Genomic DNA, 23,988 nt, shown 5'->3' with positions numbered 1-23,988 from the left:
ATACGGTATAGCAACCGATTCTGGAGATACAGATGATCAAACTATTTACTATATATGTATGTACATATACATGAACAGAGAATAAACTAAATTGAAAATAAATATATTTCTACTCATTTAGCATATACAAATTGTTGTATATGAGGTTTTCATCCAGATTGTTACGAATTTTCAGCTGGCTCCTAGAAAGTCTAGTATTTTATACTTTTTTGTAGTATTTTTGAGATGGATGCTGCGAAAAAATACTCGAATACAGTGTGACCATCGCGGATGCATCGATAAAATAAAGCAAAGCAACTCTAAAATGATGAAATCAACCCTGCTCTTACCCGCTGTTTGTTATCTTTGGCATCTGCATCTTGCATCTGCCGCAATTTCATAATTGCAACTGCCCTGCTCATTTAATACGCATTCAGATGTCTTGGGTACATCTGTGGTGTGTGGTCGCCCCTCTGCTTGCCAGTGTCTTAGCCCAGACAACCCCTAAGGACGAGCACTTCCATGAGGAGCTCGTTGTGCGTCCCTTATCCGGCGATCATGTAAACACGTATTTCCAGTTTACCACACGCTGGCACTACGGCCAGAAGGAGAACCGTGAGTAGCATAGTCACCGAATGCCCTGTATCCTATCCCTATAATCGTGGCTCTTTCAGTCTACCACACGCAGCTAACGCCCCGCGTCATTGCCGAGCTGCTGCAGCAGTTCGATGTAAGGGAGCTGCACATCGGACTCACGCAGGGTCTATGGCGCTACGAGACTTGGGGTTATCCCATCGTTGAGGCAACCAGTGGGGCCGAGATGTGGGCTTGGTTCAAGGGACACAATCTCACCGACGAGGCGGTGGACAAGCAGTGGGCCCAGCTTGCAAACGTCTTCTCTGGCGTCCTGTGCGCCTCGCTCAACTTTGTGGACAACACCAACAGCATATCGCCCAGGCATCTGCTGCGGCCACAGTTCATGCCCGCCAATCAGGAGAAGTTTGTGCGCTACGCCTCGTTGCCGCGGGAGATTGTCTGCACGGAGAATCTGACGCCCTGGAAGAAGCTGCTACCCTGCGGTAGTGCCTCGGGATTCGCCTCGCTGCTCAACTCCGGTTATGTGCACAACACCAAGTACCATTCGCTGGGCCTGAAGGTGCGCACCCTGTGCCAGGACCACGACGAGGACAACTGCATCCTGGAGCTGACGCAGACGGCGAATCTCGTCTACGATCTCCGCCTGCTCGAGCAGAGCGGCAACGATTTCTCACTGCGCCGCCTCTTCGGCATGGGCCTCAACGGCTACTGCGAGCTGGCGACCACCAGCAAGATCTATGTGCAGCGCAACGAGCTCGGCGCCCGCTACCAGCTGGTGCCGCTCCCGCCCGCGGAGGTGCAGACGACGAGGGGCGGATATACAGTGCTCTATGGGGTGTACGACATGCAGGAGCAGTTCCAGGACCAGGGCGAGCGGCTGTTCAATATCGCCTGGCTGGCGCCCAAGGGCGAGGAGCGACGCAACCGTCTGAAGCCCGCCCCGCCGCCCATCTACGTGCATCGCTATCTCCTGGGCCAGGGCCAGGAGCGGGGACGCATCGTCACGGAGGTGACCAATTCGCATTACGCACCGCTGCCAATCGTGGTGCAGGAGCTCATACCGTGGTATGTGCACGCCTATCTGCATACCCTCAATATCCGTCGTCGGTCCATGGCCCGACACGAATACGGCCGCGAGACGCTGCCTTTCAAGCTGCTCCATTACGCTCCCGGTAAGCAGCGGGAGCTGCCCACCCACCTGGAGATTGGGTTCGTGCTGCCCGGCCAGAGCTCGGCGCTGATCACCATCGATGTGGACTACTTGGTGCTCAAGTGGCTCGAGTATCCTCCCGATGCCAATCACGGCCACTACATCAATGCGGCCCTTGTCTTCAGTTCCCTGCCGATGGGCACCAACTACTCGGCCCTGCCCCTGGAGGGCCATCTCTTTGCCCATTCATTCAACGCCACCCGCCCATCGTATGTGCTGGGCCTGCACACCGAAGCCCTGATCGTTTCGCTGCCCACGCCCGACTTCAGCATGCCCTACAACGTCATCTGTTTGGCCTGCACTGTGGTGGCTCTGGCCTTTGGCCCCATCCACAGTGTGGCCACCAAGGTGATTGTGGTGGTGCGCCCGACATCAGCCGGACCTCGGAACTTCCTCAAGAGGCTCAAGGAAAAGCTGTTTAGTCGGGGGGGTCAGGAGTCGACACCAATGGAGGGGAAAAGGGAAGGGGTCGTCCTCGATGATCCATGCCCCGATGAGAAGGCGGACGGTGACCAAGAAGAGGAGAGGGAAGGGAAAGAAGAGGCAGCGGAAGCGCTGATTGCAAATCCATTTGAATCGCTGTCAAGCGCAGCATGTCCGACTGTCTGGGATCTATGATGGTCAGGAAGTACACCTTAAATGGTTTGGCCGCTTCCTTCAAAGTGCTTCACCGTAGGCCGCCGTCAAGCCTCGGAGGCCATCTCGAAGCACCAATCCAAGGCGGTGTCACATCCTCCCGTTGATGCATTCCATTGTCTATTGTCTGGCTGGGATGGGATCCAAGCTGTAACATGGCTGCTTGAAGCTATAACCAAAAAGTAAATAAATAAAGTTTCGGCTTCGGCACTAAAAAGTTTCCTCCAGTGCTGGGTAATGCGCGTCGATGTTCGATAAAAGCTCGACTCCGAATAACGGCATAAAGAGGGTTGCAACCAATGCAACCGGAAGCACGTGCAGGCTGCCACGCTTTGTGTACGCGATGCAGCATTTTGCAAGCAGCGAATATTCTGCGCAAGCAGAGCCGGGGAAACGCATGCAGTGGGAGCACAGCACACCGTCAGAGAAACGATAAATTCACACTCTCTGAAATAGTTTTCGGGCTTCATGGAGCAGTGTTGGTTAGCGCATGCTTTGTAGTCGACATGCTCTTTGCCTGGCCGGTGGCTTGGAATATCTTAATACTTTATTATGGCCAACAGAAGTTTCGTCACGTACGGCTCTTCCGCCTGGGTGGCGACGACCACCAAATCCAGTATCTGTATCTGGTCGTGGCCCAGACTCCATCACAAGCTTTTCGAATCCCAAACTATGTGCGACAGTAAAAGAAGGAATTGATAATTTTCCACCAATTTTCCACCTTTTACGCAGGAAAAGAGTGTGGGCTTACTTGCTCAAGAAATGCATTTTCTTCTCCAGAGTATATTCTTATACACCCCCACTCTCTCTTAATTCTCAAACAATCACTGAAAATAAATCTAAAATTCAATTTCTTTTCTACAAATTTAAAAAAATAAATTAAAAAAGATTTTCGTAAAATTATATCTTTTTTTCTAGCCCAATCCCCAAGGAATCCTTTAGAAAAATTAAATTTGTTTTCCAGAAAATCTTAAAAAGAAAATTAAAAAATTTTTGTCGAATTTATTGTATTCTCTTTTGTTTTGTTTTTATTTTTTATATTTCTTATTTTGCATTTTGAAAATAGAAATTTCTAAATGCTATTTGATATACTCGTATCTCTATATATTTTCTCGATGTCTGTGGGGGGAGGGTTGGGGGTTGGCGATAATTTAATTCGAGATTTCCGAGCAAAGAGCAGAGCGGCAATAGTCGGGGGCGGGGGGTAATGGGGCTTTAGACCTGCTTTAGAGCGAGATGGCGCATGAAACGAGTGAGCGGGACACAATCTCGTAGGGGATTACAAGATCAGTACAAGAATTCTGTATGGAATTTTTTTCGTTTTTGGGGCGATTGTCAACCCATCATTCAAGGGGTCACGTGAGGGGAAAGGGACGACTACTACAGTGGACACTTGCTTTGAGTGGAACACATTCTTATAGCCTACAATCGAAATCTCTTTAAATCATTAATTTTTCTCTCCTTTGAGTAACAGTACAACGTTTGTCGTTTGTGTTTTTGTTGGTTTCCCTTTCGTTAGCTAAATAAATATTTATTTTAATACTAAATGCTAGATAGATATATTTTGGAACTCATTTGTGTTTTTTTTTTAGGCAGTAAAATACAGTAATAATTATTTTAATAGAATCCCATCGATTCCAGGCGATCCCGCGTATCGTATTAATTATTATCAAACTTTACAGAGTCTTATGGAGTGTCCACTGTATTCCACTATATTCATTAACTATACAAGAACAAAAAAAAAATAAAAAAAAAAACTTTAAAGACCAAAAATATAAAAATGTATATATTTCTAGAGTTCCAATTTGTTATAGTTTTTCCTTTTCGTTTGCTGAATGTTTTGCGTTTTTTTTTGTTTTTGTTTTTTAATAGTATAATCCTTCGCACAGTCCCTGCCATTAGTGTAGGCATCAATGTAATAGTATTGTATTATTTATATTTTTCTCATTTAAATATTTAAACTAGTTTACGGGGCTGCTTATTCTAAAGTACGCGAAAAGAACAAATAAACTAAGGGGAAAAGGGTGGAAACGGGGGAGGGGCATGCTCGTTGGAATAAAAACAATAATCAAATTAATGTGAATATAAATGGATGGATAGAGCCCGTAGATCTATCTATCGTTTCTCTCTACGACACGACAAAAAAATTAGTGTAAATAGCTAATTCTTATGGTTAAGAAACACACATCTACTACTATATATAGAGGGGGGAGGGGGGTTGCTTAAAACTAAGCGAAAACCGAAGCGCAAGACTCTTGCGTACTCTCTCGCTCGCTCTCTCTCTCTATCTCTCTCTCACTCACTCTCCAGGAAGTTTCCATTTCCAGTTCTTGTGAAGCAAGGGACAGGAGGAGGAGGTTCCTTAAAAGTGTATTACATATCGTATCGTATCGTATATATATATATATATCTGTATATATATCTATTTAGATAACTGTCTCCCGATCTGCCGCTTAAACTCTAAAATTGTATGCAAAAAGAATCGTCTTCGTTTCGGGTGCGGGAGCTCTCCTTCCTTGTATCCTTCATGAATCCCATTTCATCATGAGCATTTTTTCGAGTGGATGGACATGGACTCCTCCTCCTCCTCCGCCACAGCTACTGCCCCGCTCAGCCTCATTGCGGCGGCTGATTGCTGTAGTAACCGTAGGCCCCCGTCGGTGGCGGTCCCTGGGGTGCTCCCGGCGGCGGCATTTGTGCGCCCGCCGGCCTGTAGCTCTGATAGCCCTGCGTGGGCGGATACTGGGCATAACCACCCGCCTGCGGTGGCTGATGGTACGCATGGCCGGGATAGGCACTGCCCGGCGGAGGTGGTCCGTAGGCCTGCGGCGGCGGCCCTCCATACGGCTGTGGGGCGCCAGGAGCCGGCTGATATTGATTGGGCGGCATATTAGGCGTGGCACCATTGGGCGGCGGTTGTTGTTGCTGCTGCTGCTGCTGTTGTTGTTGTTGTTGCTGCTGCTGCTGCTGGGCACTGGACTGGGGATTGGGGGGTCCACCGGTCGGTGGGGGCTGCTGCTGGGAGGTAGGAGGTCCTCCCGGAACTTGCTGCTGCTGTTGTTGCTGCTGCGGCTGCGGCGGCCCATAGCCAGTCACGCCGCCGGGCGTCGAGTAGGTGGGCTGGACCTGGGTGGGCAGCGGTGCCACCCCCGAGACGACCACTCCACCCGGTCCTCCCTGCTGCTGTTGCTGTTGGGGCGGCGGCGGCGCGTACTGCTGCTGCTGTTGCTGCTGAGAGCCTGCCCCTCCTGCCCCACCTTGCGGCCCTTGCTGCTGCTGCTGTGGATTTCCTCCCACGCCTCCCGATGGCGGCGGCGTCGACTGTTGTTGGGCATTGGGCCCGTTCGGATTGGAGCCCGCTCCACCGCCACCCGGCTGCTGTTGCTGGGGTCCCTGCGGCGGCGGCGTCTGGCTGGGCGCCGTTGTCTGGCTATAGCCACCGGGTGGCGGCGGCGGACCACCGGACACCACACTCGTCGGCGGCCCGCCCGGATAGCTACTGCCCGGCGGTGCGCCTCCGGCACCGACCGCCTGCTGCTGCTGCTGGTAGGCCTGGTACGGCGACTGTCCGCTGCTGTTGGGCGGAGGGGGTGGTCCATAGCCTCCACCCGGTGGCGCTCCTCCAGCCCCCGCCTGGCCGTACTGATTGGGATTGGGGGGGTACCCGGCATAGCTCATGGGTGGCGGCCCACCCGTCGAGTTCTGCGGCGGCGGCGGACCATACTGATTCACGCTCTGCGGCGGACCAGGCGGCCCACCGGGCGCTCCCACCTGCTGGCCACCTGCGGTCCCCGGCGGCGGTCCGTACATCTGTCCCGGCGGCGGTGGGGGCTGCTGACCAGGCGGCACGCCCTGCTGGCTTCCCGGCGGCGGTGCATAAACGCCCGGTGGCGGAGCCTGCTGCCCGGGTCCACCAGTGTTCGGTTGATAGCCGCCATGTCCCCCGGCCCCTGCTCCGGCTCCACCATGATGGTAGCCGGCCTGCGCTGCATTCGGGGGCCCCGGAGGCGGTGGCCCATAGCCCTGCGTCGGCGGTCCGTACGGATAGGCGCCCTGGGGCTGGTACTGGGGCTGCGTTTGCGGCGGATAGCCGGGATAGTGGCCGTGCTGTTGCTGCTGCTGCTGGTAGCTCACGCGGTACGGGGTCTGGGGCGGCGGCACTCCGCCCGGTCCGCCCTGCTGCGGTCCCTGCTGTTGTTGGGGCTGTTGCTGCTGCTGCTGGTTGGGGGGTTGCTGGGAGCCCTGCTGTGGCTGCTGTTGCTGCTGCTGCGGCGGCTGCTGGTTCTGGCCGGGTCCTGCGAGGGGGCCATTGTTGGGCCGCTGCTGCTGCTGCTGATCTGTAAGAATATGAGGGAAGACATGAGGATCATCATCGGACAAAGCTGGAGGCGCACCTCCCCTGGACGCCGAATACTTTACACTTACTGGGTAGAATCGATTGCTGTGCAGGGCCCTGTCCCGGCTGGCCCCCGCCCTGGGCATTGCGGTAGATCGCCGAGGGATGCTGCTGCTGCTGGACCTGTGGCCCGGCCTGACTCACTTGCGTCACCTGCTGCTGGCCAGCGGCTGCCGCTGCTGCTGCTGCTGCCGCCGCAGCTGCGGCCGCTGCCTGCTGTTGTTGTTGTTGTTGTTGCTGCTGCTGAGATTGCTGCTGAGGATTGGGTGGCATGCCGGGATGTGGCGGCTGCTGTTGCTGCTGCTGCTGGCCGCCATAGGGTGTCATTTGGACGCCGGGCTCGCTGCCATGCTGCTGCATGCCACCCATTTGCGGCGGTCCACCCGCCTGTTGGGGCTGGCCCTGGCCTGGGCCGCCCGGCTGCTGTGGCTGTTGTTGTTGTTGTTGGGGCGGCGGTAGGCCGCCCAGCATACCGTGCGGACCGGTGGGACCACCCGGCGTCTGCTGGTTGCCCTGTTGCATCGCCTGTGTCTGCAGGATGTGCGGCGGCTGTTTGTGTGTGGCAGAGAGCATTAAAAGATTGCCACAGGCTCAGGCCGAGGCCGAGGCCTCTCGTATCCAGCACTCACCGGCAATATCTGGGAGATATTCATTGCAGGATCCGCCAGCTGGGCCAGATATACCAGATTCCTGTGCAGGGCCACATGGTAGGACATGCACTCCTGCGCCTTGCCCATGCTCTGGAAGTCCTGAATCGTCTGGATCAGGCCGCAGTTCTCGTCGAGCATCTTCTGGATCTGCGCAGAGTTGACCTGCGGCGGTCCACCGCCGACGCCGCCAAGGCCTCCGCCACCACCACCGCCGCCGCCGCCGCGTGGAGTCGATGGCGGAGTGACACCCATCATGTTGCCGCATCCACCGACACCGACGCCACCGCCGCCGCCACCCACACCGGTGATGATGCTACCGGGGGAGCCGGGCACTCCCATTGGCGGCACGCCGGTGATACGCTGCTGCTGCTGCATCCCCATGGGCAGCAGCCCGCCCTGGGAGCCGAGGACGCTGCCACCGCCGCCGCCGACGCCGGGTGGCTGCTGTTGTTGTTGCTGCTGTTGCTGCTGCTGCTGCTGCAGGGACATGGCATTGGGGGGCGGTTGCTGCTGCTGCTGCTGCTGTGGTGGGGGAGGCGGTTGCTGCTGCTGCTGCGGCGGCTGCGGCGAGTAAACTGCAGACATTTTACTGGCTGCAGTCTTCTTCTTCCGCTTGGGAGTTTTCTCCTGTTTTTCCACAATTTTAGCGGTTATTCTAAACCGGTTGGGGAAAAAAAATATATAAAACCGATTCGTCGGTTCGCCACGGGTGTTGGGGGGCGCCCCTTTGTACGGTTTTTGATTGCCAAATGCGAGAAAAGGGGCAAAAAGGAAATTTTTCACTGTTTTTTTTGCAGTGTGCGGCTTTTTTTTACACACACACACGCACGCACGCTCGCACACACTCACCCACGCGCCGCAACACACATTAACAGACACACCACACGCACACACACGCAGGAGACACGGAAAATAATTTGATCAAATCCTCGAGCACTTTGCACCTGTCCCTTGGCTTTTGGTTTTCGTCTGAATATTGGACGTCAGCACAATTGGCATTCAAATGGTTTTGCACAAAGTCTGCATATTTTTCTCTTTTTCTGGCACTTTTTGCAAATTGCAAAGAACGACGCTTAAAACGATTACACCAGGCGGCTGCTCGAAGCGATTAATCGGTTGGCTGTCATTCATACACGAACAGACGGCGCTTGGTGTCGTGCTCCGCATCGTTGCATGACGGAATACGTGGATATAATGTGGTCAAAACAAAAATCGGTTAACTATTGAAAATGTATAACTTTTGGCTACTGTAAATTCCAATATTAATGGCTAAATATGTTGGCGGACATTTCAACAAATGGGCGGTGTGGAAAATCGCATTTACTTCTTTGCGAATGCATGACGGGCGCATCTGTTCGTGGTTGGCCGCCATCAATATGGCGCTCCCGTACGCATGTGCTGCCAACGATGCACAAATCATTTTGCAGGCCTTCGCTCAGGGCCACACTATAAATAAATAACCATAATGCTAGTATTGTAGTTTTTAATTGAGCATATTCGTAAATTGTAGCAACTTTATGTGATAAATATATCAAAAACGCTAAACAACGATAACAAATATTTTGCAGCCGGCAATCACACAAACGGGGCCTATCGATAGCATAGTACTCTGCCACGGACGGTCCTCATACACTATTTTTTCACAATTATATTTTGTTGGCTGGCTTTTGGCCAAACTCTGTGTGTGTGCGCGCGTCTGTATGGATGTGTGTATACGTGTGACAGTTTATTAAACAAAAACGCTGAAAAAAATAAATAAAAAAACTACGGACAAATTATATTTATATAATTTAAAGAGCAGCGCAACACAAAACAGTTATGAGAAAACCTCGGCCGGGAGATTATCCAACCAAAAAGCACACACATCAAATCAAAGTGCAATAAATATGTGCAGATAATCAATCCTCCAAAATTGTTGCTCAATAGCAACTCTTAAGAAATTTGTTTGATCTCGATTCCCGATTTCTGTACACTGCTGTGCTGTGCTGTGCTGTGCCGTGTGTTGGAAGTGCCAGGAAGTAGACACCACTCCAATCCAATCCAATCCAATCCAGAAGATATGCTAGATCAGCGCTATAGTGGAGTCAGGCAGAATGCATACATAGAAGACTCGCACATATAGAGGCGGAAAAAGCGCGCTAAAATAAAAGAAGAAACTCTGTTTCTTCAGCCTTGCCCACCAAGGGGAAGAGAACGAAAGGAGAGGGGAACGACAATAGGCGGCAGAGTCTTGTTATCGATTTTCACGCGGGTGTTCGTGTGTGGCGGGTGTGCGTGCGTGTGTGTGTGTGTGCGTTCAGCATAACAACAAAAATCAAAAGCGGCGTGTTATCACAAAAAAACTAAAAGCTAAAGTAAAGCGAAATCATTAGCCGGCGAAGAAGAAGAAGGCCAGAAGTGAAAGAGAGCAGCAGTACATAACGTAAACCGAAAAAACGAACGGAACACCGAACCGCGAACTGATCCCTCGCCCCCTGTCTCTCTCCGTGCTCTCGCTCTCTCCGCTAAATGCAGAAGACCGAAGCGTAACCCCATCCCATCGGTCATCGGTCATCGGCGGTCGGTCGATCGCAGTGTGTTCCCCATTCATTCAAAATTCTACTCAGAAAAATTGGTAGACATAGAAACTTGGTAAGAAGACGCTACCGGACGGAACCTTCTTACCAAATGATTTCCCTTCTGCAAATGAAATTCCATGCACTTTTGTTGCTGCTATCAAAAGTCTGGACATGCATTTGTTTCATGTTCAATCGCCAAGTGCGAGCTGTAAGTATTAAGTATTAAGTATTGAGTACCCCACCGAAAAAGCCCATAGTTCAAAGCCCCCCATTCCCACTAACCTAACCCGTTGGCGATCCCCCACCCCCCCCAATCGACACACACTGATGAAATAAGTACAATAAATGCCACTGGAAATTGATAAGACGAGCTGGCTCTGGCCCGTGCACAGTGAAGGATCGCTAAGGTTTACCGCACATGTCGCCCAAACATTTGTCACTGCAGTCGGTCGCCTTATCAATCAAAACGTTTCATCATGACGCTGCAAGAAGACCAGACCTGACCTTCGAGCATGCGCTCACGCTCACGCTAACGCTCACCCTTGCCCTCCCACTCCCACTACCACTACCACTACTACTACCATTCCTATCCCTCCACTCTTAGTATTGTATTTATCGAACTCTAAAATAACCGATGTCGAGTCAGAGTTGATTGTGATTAACTTTCTTAGTTTATCCAGTATCAACCGGTTAAATATGAATTGTTCCCGCTGTCTCCGGTATCGCGGCATCGGCTCAGTCTGGTGCAGCGAAAAACCCTGGTCCTGGATCTGGACGAAACCCTGATACACTCACATCACAATGCGATGCCCAGGAATACAGTGAAGCCGGGTACACCGCACGACTTCACCGTCAAGGTGACCATCGATCGGAATCCAGTGCGCTTCTTTGTGCACAAGCGGCCGCATGTGGACTACTTTCTGGATGTAGTAAGTAGTAGTAATCCTGATAACTGGCAATCGAAGCCCACTTACCATCTTTCGTCTACCACTTTACAGGTCTCACAATGGTATGATCTGGTGGTATTCACCGCCAGCATGGAGATCTATGGAGCTGCTGTGGCGGATAAGCTGGACAATGGTCGGAACATATTGAGGAGGCGCTACTACAGACAACACTGTACGCCCGACTATGGATCGTATACCAAAGACTTGTCTGCCATATGCAGTGATTTGAATAGGGTATGCAAACCGGATTACAAATTACGGATCTAGAGTATCTCACATACATTCACTTGCAGATATTTATAATTGACAATTCCCCGGGGGCATATCGCTGCTTCCCCAACAATGCCATACCCATCAAGAGTTGGTTCTCGGATCCCATGGACACGGCACTGCTGTCGCTGCTGCCCATGCTGGACGCACTGCGCTTCACCAACGATGTGCGATCGGTGCTGTCGCGTAATCTGCATCTGCACCGCCTGTGGTAGCAGGTGGGATCTAGCCTAGAACTAGCCCTAGCAGCCCTAGACCTAGCCCTAGCCCTAGACCTAGACCTAGCCCTAGTGTGTAGTAGTCTACGAGGATCAGAGAAAGCGCGAGAACGTAAGAGAGTAAATCTTCTGAAATTAACAACAACAACAACAACAACAACAAATGGTGGTGCTGTGACACATTAACGAATTTTTTCATTATTAAAAATTGTGTTTTTGTTTTGTATATCCTTGAAGCGATAGCAAAATATTAAGGAGATCGATTCGATCCAAAATTATGATGTTTGTATGCTTATACTATATACATTTTTTTTCTTGTATTATTAAGATGCATATATATATATATATTTTTGTAATTGTTTCTACTTAATATTCAATTGATTTTTATTGATTTTGTACATTTTTGTGTTAGTTTTGTTCGTGCGTGTATTTTCCTGTACTATATTTCATAAGCTAAAACTTAAAGCAGAACCTTAACCTTAAAAGCGCAGTAACATGAAGTTGAGAGCGGCAGAGCGCGCAGAATTGTCAAGATATATAGACATATACTATATATATATATCATATATATTATTATACATTTTTTTATAATATCTAAGGCCTCTTTCTTACAAACCACAGAGCAGTGCAGTGTCGTGTCGTATCGTGTCCACACAATACAGATACGGATACATGTATATGTATGATATATGATTATGAAGTTTTATACTATGGATATGCAACGCAGAGCAGAAGCAGATAATGCGAGAGAGAGAGTGGAATATGAAACATACCTACTATACACATACATATATATATATATATATATTTACAATTTACAAATTAGTTGATTACGTGACTAAACTATCCTGGACTACATCATTTATTGTGTGAATTATGATTAAAACAAATGTACCAATTGTATAATAGATTTATCGTATCTGTTCTGTTCTGTTCGGTTTTATATTTTATGTTTTATGTGTGTGTTTTGTGTCTTTTTGGTCAAAGGAGAGTACTCTATAATTAAGTAGGCAAGAAACAAACTATAATGTAATGCGGCAGAGCCGCACTTCAATCAGATCCGAATGCAGGCAGTAAGGCGCCGCCAAAATCACTAATTTATATATAATAATAATATAAAGCTAGAACAGAATTAGTCATATAATTGATGCGAAGAGCAGGCAAAGAACAGAGCATCATCATCATCACATGGGGATCGCATCGGATCGGATCGGATGAGAGTTGTGCTGTGGAGCAGAGAGGAGAGTTTAGAGTATGTGTAGAGTAGAGAAACAAATACGAACTGCTTCCATAGTTAAAATGTTACTTTGATTGAAACATGAAGAGCAATACAACAAAAAAAAAAAAACAAAAAACAGAAAAAAACAAAAATCACGCAAAACAAAAGCTTACACCCCAACACCCCTGCCCTGCCCCTGCCCCTGCTCCAGCCCCAAACAACACCACCCACTCTACCTACCCCTCCTTTACAATTGTTCGTTTTTGTATTGAATTGTACATTTAAATCGAAGATTTTGTGTTTATTTGTTGCAAGGAAAAAGCGATGTTGTTTTAAGTAGTTTGTAGCGAAATTTGTTAAAATAAAAAACGTAAATGAATAAATGAATGAGGGAACACAAAAGTATAAAACAGAAACAACAACAAAAAAGAACATGATAAAAAATGAAAAATAAAAAAGAAAATCAATGCAAAATCAAAATAAAATGCGTTGCATGTTATTTTCTTTCGTGAATTCAAATATACCGCCAATTGGGCAACAGAACTCGCCTGCTGCATACACAAAATTCAGTGCTGTAACGCGCAATAAATGCAGTCAGTGAGAGTGCTGTTAAGCCACAAAATGTGCTTCTAAGCGCAAAATGTTGGAAAAATTAAGGAAATGAGTTTCCATTTGTTGTCAGACACCGATACTCTTATACCCTTATGATGCATGGCAATGCATGGAAAAAGAAATCTTTTATTTCAGTTTGAAATGCATTATTTAAATAAGCATGCAATTGGAAACAAAAAAACAAATAGCTTACTGTGAGATCATCAGCAAGCAATCAATGCTAAACCATAATTACCGACTAGCTAAAGTACCCCATGCCAGGGTGTGCGGTATGTGCAGGTGCTGTTAAGCGTGGAAATTTGAGGTTATTTTCTCACAGCCGCGCACCCCGTCCGTCATTTATTGTTACAACAACAGCAACAACAAGCTACAAAAGGTTGGGTTGCGACGAGACGAGGTATTTACGCAACGCATCACAGAGCTGGTAAGGAGCGGCCCGGGGCCCCCAAGATCATCGACAACTAGAATCAAAAAAATTGTTGCTTTCGCAGTCGCACACGCACCGCACACATGGCCACCGCAGTAGCAAAAGTTGGAAAATCGGTTCACCGCATATTCGTGGGTAACTTGCCCTGGACAGTGGGCCATCAGGAGCTGCGTGGGTATTTCAAGGAATTCGGTCGCGTCCTATCGGCAAACGTCATCTTTGACAAGAAGACCGGCTGCTCCAAGGGTTACGGCTTTGTGAGCTTCAACAGTTTGACAGCACTAGAGAAAATCGAAAACGAGCAAAAGCACATACTGGAGGGGCATCATCTCAATATACAAAAGTCGTAGACAACGTAGTCGGCGACGCCACAAGCATTTTCTCCCCCAACAAAATTTTTTCTCCCACAAACAAAAAACAAAAAAGAACATAGCTATAAGGTTATCCGACAAAACTAAAAATACAATTTAACTGAGAAAAAAAAGAAATATTCAATAATCATCATGGACTTGGATTCGGACTCGGACCTATTCGACTTGACCAACGACGAGGACGACGAGGAAGGCGAGCTGCAGGCGAGCGCTTTCGAGTTGGCCACCAGCTACGTGAGTCGACAAACGCAAACATTCAAGGATTACGATCTGCTGGAATTCTACGCATATTACAAACAAGCCACCGAGAGTGGCTGCAACCAACCATGCCCTTCCATACTACAAATGAAGGCACGCACCAAATGGAACGCCTGGAAGGCACTGGGCGACATGTCCCAGGCCGATGCCCAGCGGTCGTATATCGAAAAGTTGCAGAGAATCAATCCCATCTGGAAGGAAGAGTGCAGCAGCAGCAAGAAGACAAAGGCAGGCGGCAATAGCTGGGCCGTTCATTCCATCGAATCGGTGCCAGTGGAGGAGGTGATGCCCGACAACAAGAAGACCATGTTCGATCTAGTCAAGGAGAAGAATCTGTCTGCGCTCCGCCAGAAGATGCAGAAGGGCGATATCAACGTTAAGGATGAGCATGGCATGGCCCTTATTCACTGGGCCACCGATCGCAATGCTGTCGACATCATAGACTATCTGGTGGTCTCAATGGGCGTCAGCGTCGACCAGCTGGATGCCGAGATGCAGACACCATTGCACTATGCCGCCAGCTGTGGGCACGTCGAGGCGGTGCGCACTCTTCTGCAACTGAAGGCCAGTCTGGAACTGTACGACGAGGACGGGCATTGCTGTTTCGATGTCGCCGATACCGAGGAAATCTTCAATATGCTCAAAGCGGAAGAAGAGCTACGTCAGGCTGCCACCTAAGGCTGTCCCCTGCCCTGCGCTGCCCCCAACAAGTTCCGTTCTTTTAATAAATGTTGAGATAATAGTCGCATGTTACTTGGGTGATTTTTAATGACAAAAAATAAGGGTTACGTTTACGATCTACTTCCACAGCTTCTTGATGGACATGTTCTTCTCAGAGTCCTTCTGCATCACCTTGGCCACGGCCATCTCAAAGTCCTCCTGGGTGACATGGACACGTCGCTCGCGCAGGGCATACATGCCCGCTTCGGTGCAGACACCCTTGACCTCCGCCCCAGAGGCACCAGGCATGAGTTCGGCGATCTTGCGCAGATTAATGCCTCGCGTCAGATTCATTTTCCGCGAGTGAATCTTGAGGATGTCTAGGCGGGCCTCCTCGTTCGGTGGCGGGAACTCAATCTTGCGATCAATACGGCCTGGACGCAGGAGAGCCGGATCCAGAATGTCAATGCGATTGGTGGCCATAATCACTTTGATATTCTTGGTGGCCTCGAAGCCATCCAGCTGATTGAGCAGCTCCAACATGGTGCGCTGCACCTCGGAATCACCGCCGGAGCCGGACTCGATGCGGGAGGAACCGATCGAATCGATTTCGTCCATGAAGATGATGGATGGTGCATGCTCACGGGCCATCACGAACAGCTCGCGCACCATGCGCGACCCCTCACCGATGAATTTCTGCACCAGCTCTGAGCCCGAGACACGAATGAACGTGCATTCGGTGTGATGGGCGACGGCACGGGCCAGCAGGGTCTTGCCAGTACCGGGCGGACCATAGAGGAGCACACCCTTTGGCTGGGCAATGCCCAAAGCGTCGAACAGCTCCGGATGCTTGACGGGCAGCTCGATAACCTCTTTGATTTCCTTGATCTGCTTGTCCAGGCCTCCGACCATTTCGTAGGTGGAATCCGGTACCTTCTCGACCATCATGAGCGACACCAGAGGGTCCACTTTATTGGGCAGAATCTTGTGCAGGGTGTAGCTCTCGTTGCGCAGGGCCACACGACAATTGGGGGTCACATCATTGATGTCAATGTTCTTGTCCAAGTCCACCACAAACTTGCCCTCGGGATGGACCTTAACCAATACCTTCTTCTTGTCCATGGGCTTCACCACCTCGCCCACATAGCTGCCCTGCTCCTGCAGCAGCTGCAGTTCCTCCCGCAGCATGCGAACTGCAAAAGGAATTTGTGTTTCGTTTCATTGTTTCTCTTCATTTTCTCTTTTAGAGTCTAAAGTTTACCTTTGGCATTGAGTTCGTTGCGCTGGGCTTGCAAACGTCTTAGATTCTGGCTCTTTTCGGCCACAATCAGCTGCAATTCCTCAATCTTTTGGATATAATAGGAGCGGAAGCCTTCGCCTTTCTGGTAGGCCGTCTCAATTTCCATCTTGAATATTTTCGGGTATTCTTTGCATTCAAGCGATTGTTTTATGTGAATTTACTTACCCGATTGGTCACAGTCATGTTGGGATTCTGCTGATGTGCTGTATATTGCCTGTATATGTCTTATATTGCCTGCAATTATTGTTTTTCACCATGCACTTTTTTTCTTTACTTATGACTCGGCATTCTTTGTAGTAGTGTGACCAGTGAGATCGCGGATTCATTGATAAAATTTACGGTCTGACCGTCACAAATATACCAAAATATACCATCTTATTTTAAAAATATACCATAAATATACTGACGAATCCAAGTTCTATTATACATATTCCTCGATTTTGATATTCCGTCGAATATTACTAGCTATACAGAACGTTTAGCCCTGCCCACATAGTTTTATCCAATTAATGAATCAATTTTCTGCTTGGCCGGTTTATTTTGAATACTTGACTTGTTTTCTTTCTATGGCGATTGCTGTTTTTGCTCCTGAATAACAATATAGCGTCTCGTATGATGAAAAACTGAACTTAGCCAAGTTAAGCCCCCTCTATTAAAATAGTTCAACTACTTGAGGTAAATGACGGAAAATATTGACGATTCATGCCATCGTTCCTCTGAACTTAAAAAAAAAACACTATATCTTTCAGGTTAATCGTTCTCCGTCAAGGATTGGGAACCATATTGCTCAATTTTGATGTTACGTTGAATATTATTAGCTAGAGAGGTCTCTTAGCACTGCCCACAGAATTTTGAACGGCTAATGAATCTATTTTCTACTTTACTGGCTTATTATGTCACACACTTTTGCCTTTTGTTCTTAAACATCGTTAGCGAACAATCGGAATTAAAAAAAGCAAGGAGCCTTCATCGCAATATGCTTGGAGAACAACGTTTTTTATAGTTAGCTAAAAATGAAATAGTCAAAACGTAGCAACACAAAATCATTGCAAATAGTTAGTTTTAGTCGACCCCTAGTTAAATTTGAAAATGACAGCAAGCTTTTGTCTGCTGTTCAAGCGCTACATTCACATCGAGAGGAATCTATGGCGTCGCGTGCTTTTCGAGGCCATTGTGATGGTGATAATCATGATATTGATCCAGGGGAATCCCATAGCGCACACGAAGCAATTGCTGTTCCCGCGCGCCAAAAGCGAACGCGATCATGTTATCGTTTCGCACAAGCTGGACGACTTAGATATTCTATCGTAAGCTAAAAGACGTTCCAAGCCGTTCCAAGCCTTCTGGTAGGTATATTATCATTTATATTTATTTCCGCAAAGGGGTATGGGCGACAAGAAGAGGGAAAAAACCAAATATTTATTGGCTTTCGCACCCAAAACGGAGTTTACCGAGCTGGTAATCAATGCCGTTGCCGACGAACTGGGAATGAAGGGAGTCCAAGGCTACAAGAATAACGCCGAGCTGCAGAAACATTTCGATGAGCGCACTACCCTGGCCGGCATCATTTTCCATGATTCCCCCGCAAAAGAGCCACCCGAGAGCCTCTCCATTTCCATACGATTTCCCAGTGAATTTCGCACCATAAAACCATTCCTCACCGAGGCTCGCCTGTGGCTGACACGCTGCTCGGGCGCCGTCCGAGATAAGCAGGACAATGCCAAGGACACGGATACGAATCAAGATCTCTACATACGCGAGGGTTTCCTTCAACTGCAGCATCATGTGTTTCTTCAGTGGTTCCAACAGCTGAAAATCAAATATCCCCACACATACACGGAGCCCCAAGTGGAGGTCTTTAACATACGACTAAGGGCGGCCAATTCACCCTGCACCATGATGACCTTGGTCCGGATGCCAGCATTTCTATACAATTTCCTATATCTGATACCATTTTTGAACATTATCAGGGTGCGTATCGTATCGTATCGTATCGTATCGTATCGTATCTTCCTGCCTATCGCTAATTTGTCCACCCACCCCCACGCGCATAGAATATCGCCGGTCAGCTGGAGGATGGCGTTATGGTCCATCAGTGGCACTATGGTTTCTCTTTCTGCACCCAGTACTGCTGCCTGTTTTTGGTGTTAATGCTGCGATTGCTACTGACGGCATTGTGTTCCCTCGTTGTTTTAATTGTAGGTTTCAACGCCACGCCACTTGTTACACACTCATCTATAGCTATTTTCAATTTCAATCGCCTCTCCTCCGTCAAAACAGGTATTTTGGATACTGGAAAGTGGCCCCAATGTCGCCCAGGCGATTGTCGGCACAATATTATTTATATTAATCTACCACATTGAGCTGATACTAACCGCCATGTTGGTGGCCAAACTCCTTGTCAATCCCATTAATTGCGTGCTCTTCGGCCTGGTCATGTGGCTGTTTACGTATGCGGCATTCAGCTTAATTCTCGAACGTTATTGGGACGTTCGCAGCTACTATGTTACCTTTGTATTGGGGTCCTTTTTCAACACACAGCTCAGCTTCTGCATGCAGCTGTTCCATCAAATGATCGACGATTCCCATAGTCTGAAGTTCTACGATTTTATCGTCCTATTTGTCTCGGCAGCGGTCTGCATGCTCATCTATCTGCTGCTCTTCGTTCTGGTCCAATGGCGCGCCCCTGGCCGCCTGCTGAGCCGCCGTGTCCTGCGCAACAAGCCGCGCGTCGACAAACCCAAGTCCGAGGCCCCCATCTTCATTGGCCGATCGCCCAGTTGGCACAATTTTGAGTTTGTCGACGCCAACAGCGAGGAGCTGATGCGCCTTAAGCATGTGAGCACTTCGCATCGCGAATCCGAACAGAAGATCCTGAAGAACATCTCGCTGCGCATCTACAAGGGCGAAATACTGGTCATACTCGGCCACATTGGCTCCGGAAAGCTCACTCTCCTGCGCCTGATTGCCGGCCTCAAGTTCCCGCTGCGTGGCACCGTCTCGGTGCTGGGAAATAGCTACACGCACAAGGGCCCCAGCCGTCGGCTGGTGGACTTTCGCTTCGACGAGCACGGGCTGAGTCGCCATTTGACCGTCCAGCAGACGATCGAGTATCATGTGCGGCTGAAGCTGCAGCGCGACGACGAGGACCGCTTCAAGATCGAGAAGCGCAAGTGGCTGACCATCCTGGATCAGCACATCGAGAGCCGCAACACAAAGATTGGCCAGCTCACCTATGCCAGCACTCGTCTGGTGGCCCTCTGCTGCTGTTTGGCAGGCAACACACAGGTCGTGATCCTGGAGGAGCCCACGCTGAAGCTGACCGGCTCCGAGGCGCAGACCTTCTGGACGATTGTCAACCAGGAGAAGGAGTCGCGGGCCTTTGTGGTGGCCACCTACAGTGTGGGCGAGGCGGAGCATGTGGCCGATCGTGTGGCCATAATCAATCTGGGCGTGCTGGAGGCCAACGGAACACCCTTCTTTCTGCGGTCAAAGTTTACCGGCACTTTGGACATGATTGTGACCAAGAAGCCGCACATACCCGCCGAGCCCATCACCGATTTCATCAATCAATTCCTTCCGCGCGTCCAGCCGGAGAATGAAATTGGCGACACTCTGGCGTACAGAATCCCCATTTCGAATCGCCCGCGTTTGCAGAAGCTGTGTCTGCATCTGGAATCGGATCGGAACCGATTGGGCATCGATTATTTTCGAATTGTGGGCACCGAACTCTCCGATACTTACATGAAGTTGGTCAAGTCGTTTCGTTTGCAAAAGCAGATCATACCGGATGTCAGTAAGTATATAAAAAGTAGTGTCCTCTAATTGTACTTATCGGGGAACCATGACATAGAACGCACAGAACCACATTCGATCCAGTTCACACGAACTGGATCCCGGTCAATCAGGGTCAACATACACTCTGGTCACACCATGCGCGCGCGCAATTCAAATGGAGTGCGAGATTCAAATAAATTAGAACAAATTATTTATTCTCCGACATACTCCTTACAGCCCAAACGTTCAAGTACCAGGTGGTGTCACAGAAGCAGCTCAGACGCCAGCGCATACGTGCCATGCTCTACAAAAAGATGATCCATACGGCACCGAATGTCTGGCCAATAATCATGATATTTACCAGCTTCATATTGATAGCCATCATTGCCAAGCTGTCCGTGATGCTGGATGTGCCCGAGGAGCGTTCGAATGTGATCGAAATTGGCTTCGGCAGCGGCTCTGAGATGAAGAATATACCGGATGTTACGGCATGCGGCTATGTGGACATACAATCGCTGACCAAGGCGCATCACTACAAACGGCAGGGCGGGGGCCACATGATGAGCAGTTTTACAGCGGGTTCGTTCTCCTGCGAAAAAGGTTCCTATCGCGATAACCTCAAGAAAATGAACGAGCTGAAGAGCCTGGGAGCGATCGAACAGGCTGGCGATCAGATAATGAATGGCTATATCACACAGGATGTATTCCATTCGGCAGCAATGATGCTCAATCTGATGCACAATGCGATACTCAAGTAAGAGGAGTATCCATAGAGCAAGCACTAAAGCCATATTAATTCCTCTCTTTGTAGACTTGCCTATCCCGATTCTAAGAAACATTTCACCTTGGTTACTAATCATCCATTGCCCACACAGCTGAGCATGAAGATCAACTTGATCGACAATAAGATAGCGCACATGAATGCTCCATTGGCATTGGGCTGCATCCTGCCGCTGGCCGTCTCTGTGTTCATTATACCCCTGGTGGAAGAGCAGGTGCATCAGTTAAGGATCCTGCAGGTGATAGCCGGCTTGGGCATGCCCATCTATTGGGGCGTCAATATGTTTTGGGATCTATTCACTTACATCATCTATTCGGTGATCATTGTGGTGATCATGGCCGTGATGGGCATCGGTGGCTTTGGTTCGTATGAGAATTTTCTCATCCTAATCCTGATGGGTCTCTATGGCTTCGCCGCCCTCACACACACCTATGTACTGTCGTTCTATGTGAATGCCTCAAGGATTAGAGGCTTCCTGGCGTCGCTCCTGCTGCACGGGATCACGGGCATTGTGTTGTACATATTATTTTGGGATGTGGCCAACAGTAATGACATCTTCTACTATGGCGCCTGCCTGTTTCCGGGCTTCTCGCTGCTCGATGGCGTGAGCAACATTTACACGCAGTGCCTGGAGGAGTCGCTGTGCGAGGACAAGTGCCAAAAGACGCCCAGCTGCACAATGGAGAATATGGCCGAAATGGTGCCCAATTGTCACTGTAAGTGCCTGATCTTCGGTGGCATTTTCTAGGGTTACTTTCCCTTTTGTTTTCCCCTTCAGTTCATTCATATTTCACTTGGAGTTCGCCTGGCATTATGCCAGCCATTATCTATATGCTCATCTCGGGGTTGCTTGGTGTCCTGCTGATCTTTTGGATTGAACTGCATCGCAGGGAGAAGAAATATCACTCCTCCCGAGAGTAAGTCCTTCCGTTTCCCCGTGTAGGTGTTTAACCCTTTTCCTGTTTGTGTGTAGCTTGCATGATCTACGTACTGCCACATATCCGTTCGATGATGCCGATATGGCCGATGTGAAGCTTAAAATTGCCGAATCCGACATGACCAAATGCAAACAGTCGGTGTTTCTGGTCGATCAGGTGGAGGCCAAGGTACCCATTACAGGAACGCGGGTGAATACCGTCTCGTTTGCTCTGAACAAATACATGAGCATGGGCATCTATGGCCGGCGAAACTCCGGGAAGAGCCATCTGATCCGTCAACTGGTGGGCATCGATGGCTTCGCCTTTGGCGAGATCTATGTCCGGGGATTGGACCTCAAGCTGGACACCGACAAGATACGCACCTACATGGGCTACTGTCCGCAGCATCTGGGCTTGCTCATGGAACTAACGCCGCGCGAGCACATCCGTCTGCTCTGCATGATTCGGGGTGTCCCAGAGCTAAAGATCACCGAGAAGATGCACGATCTGTGCCTCATGCTGAACATGACCGGGTGGATGCATCGCAAATGCGCCTACCTTACGGCCGAAAAGCTACGCAAACTGAATGTGGCCCTCGCTTTGGTCGCCTACAACAAGATACTCGTCCTGGACGAGCCCACGTACGGTCTACCCGGGACGACACGCGATGAGATCTGGAATATATTGCGGTACATACGGCACTGCGGCAAGACGGTGATATTTGCCACAAACGATGAGCTCGAATGCAAGAAACTGGGCGATTTCATCATACTCCTGCACGACTCCGAGATGGTCTCCTTGGGCAGCCTGCACTACTTGCGTTTTAAGTACAGCACCGGCTTCTATTTGGAGGTGCGACTCATACGGGATGGCAAGACTCTGGCCGAAACGCAGGAACAGTAAGAACCTATGGTTTTCCCCCATTAAAATTGTCTCCTTTTCAATATGTGAATCCCATCCCACACAGTTTGCGCAAAGATATGGACAATTTGGCCAGATTTGTCAACTTCTTGCATGACAAATCGGAATTGGTGTAAGTATTACCAAGACCAGACGATACCAAGACGTTGCATGAGGGGTGACGGGACCCAAAAGCTGTTCAATTCTCTTTTCACCTTCGTCTCTGTCTTTGGCGACGCACAAAGTCGATCCTCTCGCCAAGCGAATGGTTCAAAACGGAATGCCCGAGAGTACAATAACAAACTTCATGTCTTGGGCATGATTAATATCTCCGACTGCGCTTCTCCGAAGACTGTGTATTCGTCAGAGGCGAAGGATAGCCTAAAAGAGAACTGAAGCTCGAAGCGTCGAACGAAAAATGAAACGGAATTTGTTCCTGATGCAATATCTTGGTATTGGTATTACCGAGGGAATTCCGATAAATTTCTACTCTCTATGCTGTCCTCTATTAAACCCGTAGCTCCCATTCAAATCACTGGCTCAAATACTATGTACCAGTGGGCGATATTGTCTATTCGTATTTGTATGGCAGTTTGGAGAAGAACAAAATGCGTCTGAATATCCAGGATTATTGCATTTATCAGGCGGATGTCAATAGTGTTATCGAGCAGGTCCATGAGATGCGTTCAGAGCTGAAGCGTCGCATTGGTTCGAATGGGCAATTGCATCGTTTCTCCCAGAAGGAAAAAGACGCCGGCAAGGGCAAAGGCAAAGCCAAGAAATAACCAGAAAATTCGAATTTTAAATTAAGGATAATTGGGTCAAAACCAATGCATACCCACCCTTGAACTTACATACATATACCTATACATATATATTATAGAAGCCAATGTCTTACGGCTGTCCGGCTGTCTGGTTGAGCCTTTGGGGTCAAATCCATAATTAACGATTTTTCCGTGCAAACGCACGTGTCTCTCTGCATTATTAACAATGTGTCTGGGAATTTCTACCAGCCCTATTACCGCCATGTGGCCCGAGAGCCCAGAGCCCAGAGCCCCTCCTATTCCAATTTGAGTTACAAGTTGAATAAATATTTAATTTCAAACAATTACAAATGAATTTGTGTGTGCGTGGTGGCATTTTTGAATTGGAATTTGAATTTGAATGCAGCCTCAATCGATAAACGATAGCATGCAGAATGAATGCCGTTGCTATGCTCTCGCTCCACCTCATTTAACCTTGTCAGCCTACTATCGCCATATAGTCAGCCCTAGCCCCCTCTTCCCACACCCCATAAACATACAA

At 49.0% G+C, this 23,988-nt stretch overlaps 7 protein-coding genes across 9 annotated transcripts; 5 read left to right on the top strand and 2 right to left on the bottom strand.

Annotated features, from left to right (window-relative positions):
• The first annotated feature begins 296 nt into the window (after positions 1–296).
• Positions 297–2,639, top strand: PIG-T (phosphatidylinositol glycan anchor biosynthesis class T). The gene is made up of 2 exons (XM_001355694.4): positions 297–594; positions 654–2,639. Exons 1-2 carry the CDS (start codon positions 417–419, stop codon positions 2,402–2,404), a joined length of 1,929 nt encoding a protein of 642 aa, XP_001355730.3. The 5' UTR covers positions 297–416; the 3' UTR covers positions 2,405–2,639.
• A 2,359-nt stretch (positions 2,640–4,998) lies between these two features.
• On the bottom strand, positions 4,999–8,681 carry LOC6902319 (trithorax group protein osa). 2 transcript variants are annotated; one of them, XM_033383718.1, is made up of 3 exons: positions 7,448–8,681; positions 6,842–7,367; positions 4,999–6,759 (listed from the first exon to the last, which is right to left on the bottom strand). In XM_033383718.1, exons 1-3 carry the CDS (start codon positions 8,051–8,053, stop codon positions 5,039–5,041), a joined length of 2,853 nt encoding a protein of 950 aa, XP_033239609.1. In that variant the 5' UTR covers positions 8,054–8,681; the 3' UTR covers positions 4,999–5,038. The 2 variants fall into 2 exon arrangements, with proteins under 2 accessions (XP_033239609.1, XP_002133846.2); XM_002133810.3 differs by having other exon boundaries at positions 6,848–7,367.
• A 503-nt stretch (positions 8,682–9,184) lies between these two features.
• Positions 9,185–12,798, top strand: Dd (CTD nuclear envelope phosphatase 1-like protein dullard). 2 transcript variants are annotated; one of them, XM_015185905.2, is made up of 4 exons: positions 9,185–10,234; positions 10,707–10,955; positions 11,025–11,207; positions 11,267–12,798. In XM_015185905.2, exons 1-4 carry the CDS (start codon positions 10,136–10,138, stop codon positions 11,456–11,458), a joined length of 723 nt encoding a protein of 240 aa, XP_015041391.1. In that variant the 5' UTR covers positions 9,185–10,135; the 3' UTR covers positions 11,459–12,798. The 2 variants fall into 2 exon arrangements, with proteins under 2 accessions (XP_015041391.1, XP_001355731.1); XM_001355695.4 differs by having other exon boundaries at positions 9,187–10,234; positions 10,698–10,955.
• Positions 12,799–13,561: 763 nt separating this feature from the next.
• SLIRP1 (SRA stem-loop interacting RNA binding protein 1) lies at positions 13,562–14,109 on the top strand. Its single transcript, XM_002133811.3, has 2 exons — positions 13,562–13,716; positions 13,784–14,109. Exon 2 carries the CDS (start codon positions 13,803–13,805, stop codon positions 14,067–14,069), a length of 267 nt encoding a protein of 88 aa, XP_002133847.3. The 5' UTR covers positions 13,562–13,716; positions 13,784–13,802; the 3' UTR covers positions 14,070–14,109.
• An 80-nt stretch (positions 14,110–14,189) lies between these two features.
• anox (acyl-CoA-binding domain-containing protein anorexia) lies at positions 14,190–15,101 on the top strand. Its single transcript, XM_001355696.3, has one exon. It carries the CDS (start codon positions 14,223–14,225, stop codon positions 15,024–15,026), a length of 804 nt encoding a protein of 267 aa, XP_001355732.1. The 5' UTR covers positions 14,190–14,222; the 3' UTR covers positions 15,027–15,101.
• Rpt6 (26S proteasome regulatory subunit Rpt6) lies at positions 15,092–16,632 on the bottom strand. Its single transcript, XM_001355697.3, has 3 exons — positions 16,474–16,632; positions 16,270–16,414; positions 15,092–16,201 (listed from the first exon to the last, which is right to left on the bottom strand). The coding sequence occupies exons 1-3, from the start codon at positions 16,489–16,491 to the stop codon at positions 15,147–15,149; spliced, it is 1,218 nt and encodes a 405-aa protein (XP_001355733.1). The 5' UTR covers positions 16,492–16,632; the 3' UTR covers positions 15,092–15,146.
• Positions 16,633–17,285: 653 nt separating this feature from the next.
• On the top strand, positions 17,286–23,812 carry LOC6902321 (ATP-binding cassette sub-family A member 2). The gene is made up of 10 exons (XM_002133812.3): positions 17,286–17,615; positions 17,691–18,279; positions 18,363–18,506; positions 18,589–20,104; positions 20,323–20,839; positions 20,897–21,582; positions 21,645–21,783; positions 21,840–22,682; positions 22,751–22,816; positions 23,204–23,812. The coding sequence occupies exons 1-10, from the start codon at positions 17,398–17,400 to the stop codon at positions 23,466–23,468; spliced, it is 4,983 nt and encodes a 1,660-aa protein (XP_002133848.2). The 5' UTR covers positions 17,286–17,397; the 3' UTR covers positions 23,469–23,812.
• The last annotated feature ends 176 nt before the right edge of the window (positions 23,813–23,988 follow it).

The sequence above is a fragment of the Drosophila pseudoobscura genome, chromosome X, assembly GCF_009870125.1.
Source record: "Drosophila pseudoobscura strain MV-25-SWS-2005 chromosome X, UCI_Dpse_MV25, whole genome shotgun sequence".
NCBI classification, from domain to species: Eukaryota; Metazoa; Arthropoda; class Insecta; order Diptera; family Drosophilidae; genus Drosophila; species Drosophila pseudoobscura.
The sequence above is the reverse complement of the archived record's forward strand: the minus strand, read 5'-3'. Positions and strand labels throughout refer to the sequence as shown.

Excerpts from the sequence above, each read along its gene's own strand:
- PIG-T (XM_001355694.4), top strand. The coding sequence starts at position 417 with ATGTCTTGGGTACATCTGTGGTGTGTGGTCGCCCCTCTGCTTGCCAGT. Across the intron at positions 595-653 it reads CTACGGCCAGAAGGAGAACC|TCTACCACACGCAGCTAACG; the intron begins GTGAGTAGCATA and ends TGGCTCTTTCAG.
- LOC6902319 (XM_033383718.1), bottom strand. The coding sequence starts at position 8,053 with ATGTCTGCAGTTTACTCGCCGCAGCCGCCGCAGCAGCAGCAGCAACCG. Across the intron at positions 7,368-7,447 it reads ATATCTCCCAGATATTGCCG|CCGCCGCACATCCTGCAGAC; the intron begins GTGAGTGCTGGA and ends ACACACAAACAG. Across the intron at positions 6,760-6,841 it reads ATCGATTCTACCCAGTAAGT|ATCAGCAGCAGCAGCAGCGG; the intron begins GTAAAGTATTCG and ends ATATTCTTACAG.
- Dd (XM_001355695.4), top strand. The coding sequence starts at position 10,136 with ATGATTTCCCTTCTGCAAATGAAATTCCATGCACTTTTGTTGCTGCTA. Across the intron at positions 10,235-10,697 it reads TCAATCGCCAAGTGCGAGCT|TTTATCCAGTATCAACCGGT; the intron begins GTAAGTATTAAG and ends TAACTTTCTTAG. Across the intron at positions 11,208-11,266 it reads TATGCAGTGATTTGAATAGG|ATATTTATAATTGACAATTC; the intron begins GTATGCAAACCG and ends ATTCACTTGCAG.
- SLIRP1 (XM_002133811.3), top strand. The coding sequence starts at position 13,803 with ATGGCCACCGCAGTAGCAAAAGTTGGAAAATCGGTTCACCGCATATTC.
- anox (XM_001355696.3), top strand. The coding sequence starts at position 14,223 with ATGGACTTGGATTCGGACTCGGACCTATTCGACTTGACCAACGACGAG.
- Rpt6 (XM_001355697.3), bottom strand. Across the intron at positions 16,202-16,269 it reads CAACGAACTCAATGCCAAAG|TTCGCATGCTGCGGGAGGAA; the intron begins GTAAACTTTAGA and ends TTCCTTTTGCAG.
- LOC6902321 (XM_002133812.3), top strand. The coding sequence starts at position 17,398 with ATGACAGCAAGCTTTTGTCTGCTGTTCAAGCGCTACATTCACATCGAG. Across the intron at positions 18,280-18,362 it reads CATTTTTGAACATTATCAGG|AATATCGCCGGTCAGCTGGA; the intron begins GTGCGTATCGTA and ends CCACGCGCATAG. Across the intron at positions 20,105-20,322 it reads GCAGATCATACCGGATGTCA|CCCAAACGTTCAAGTACCAG; the intron begins GTAAGTATATAA and ends TACTCCTTACAG.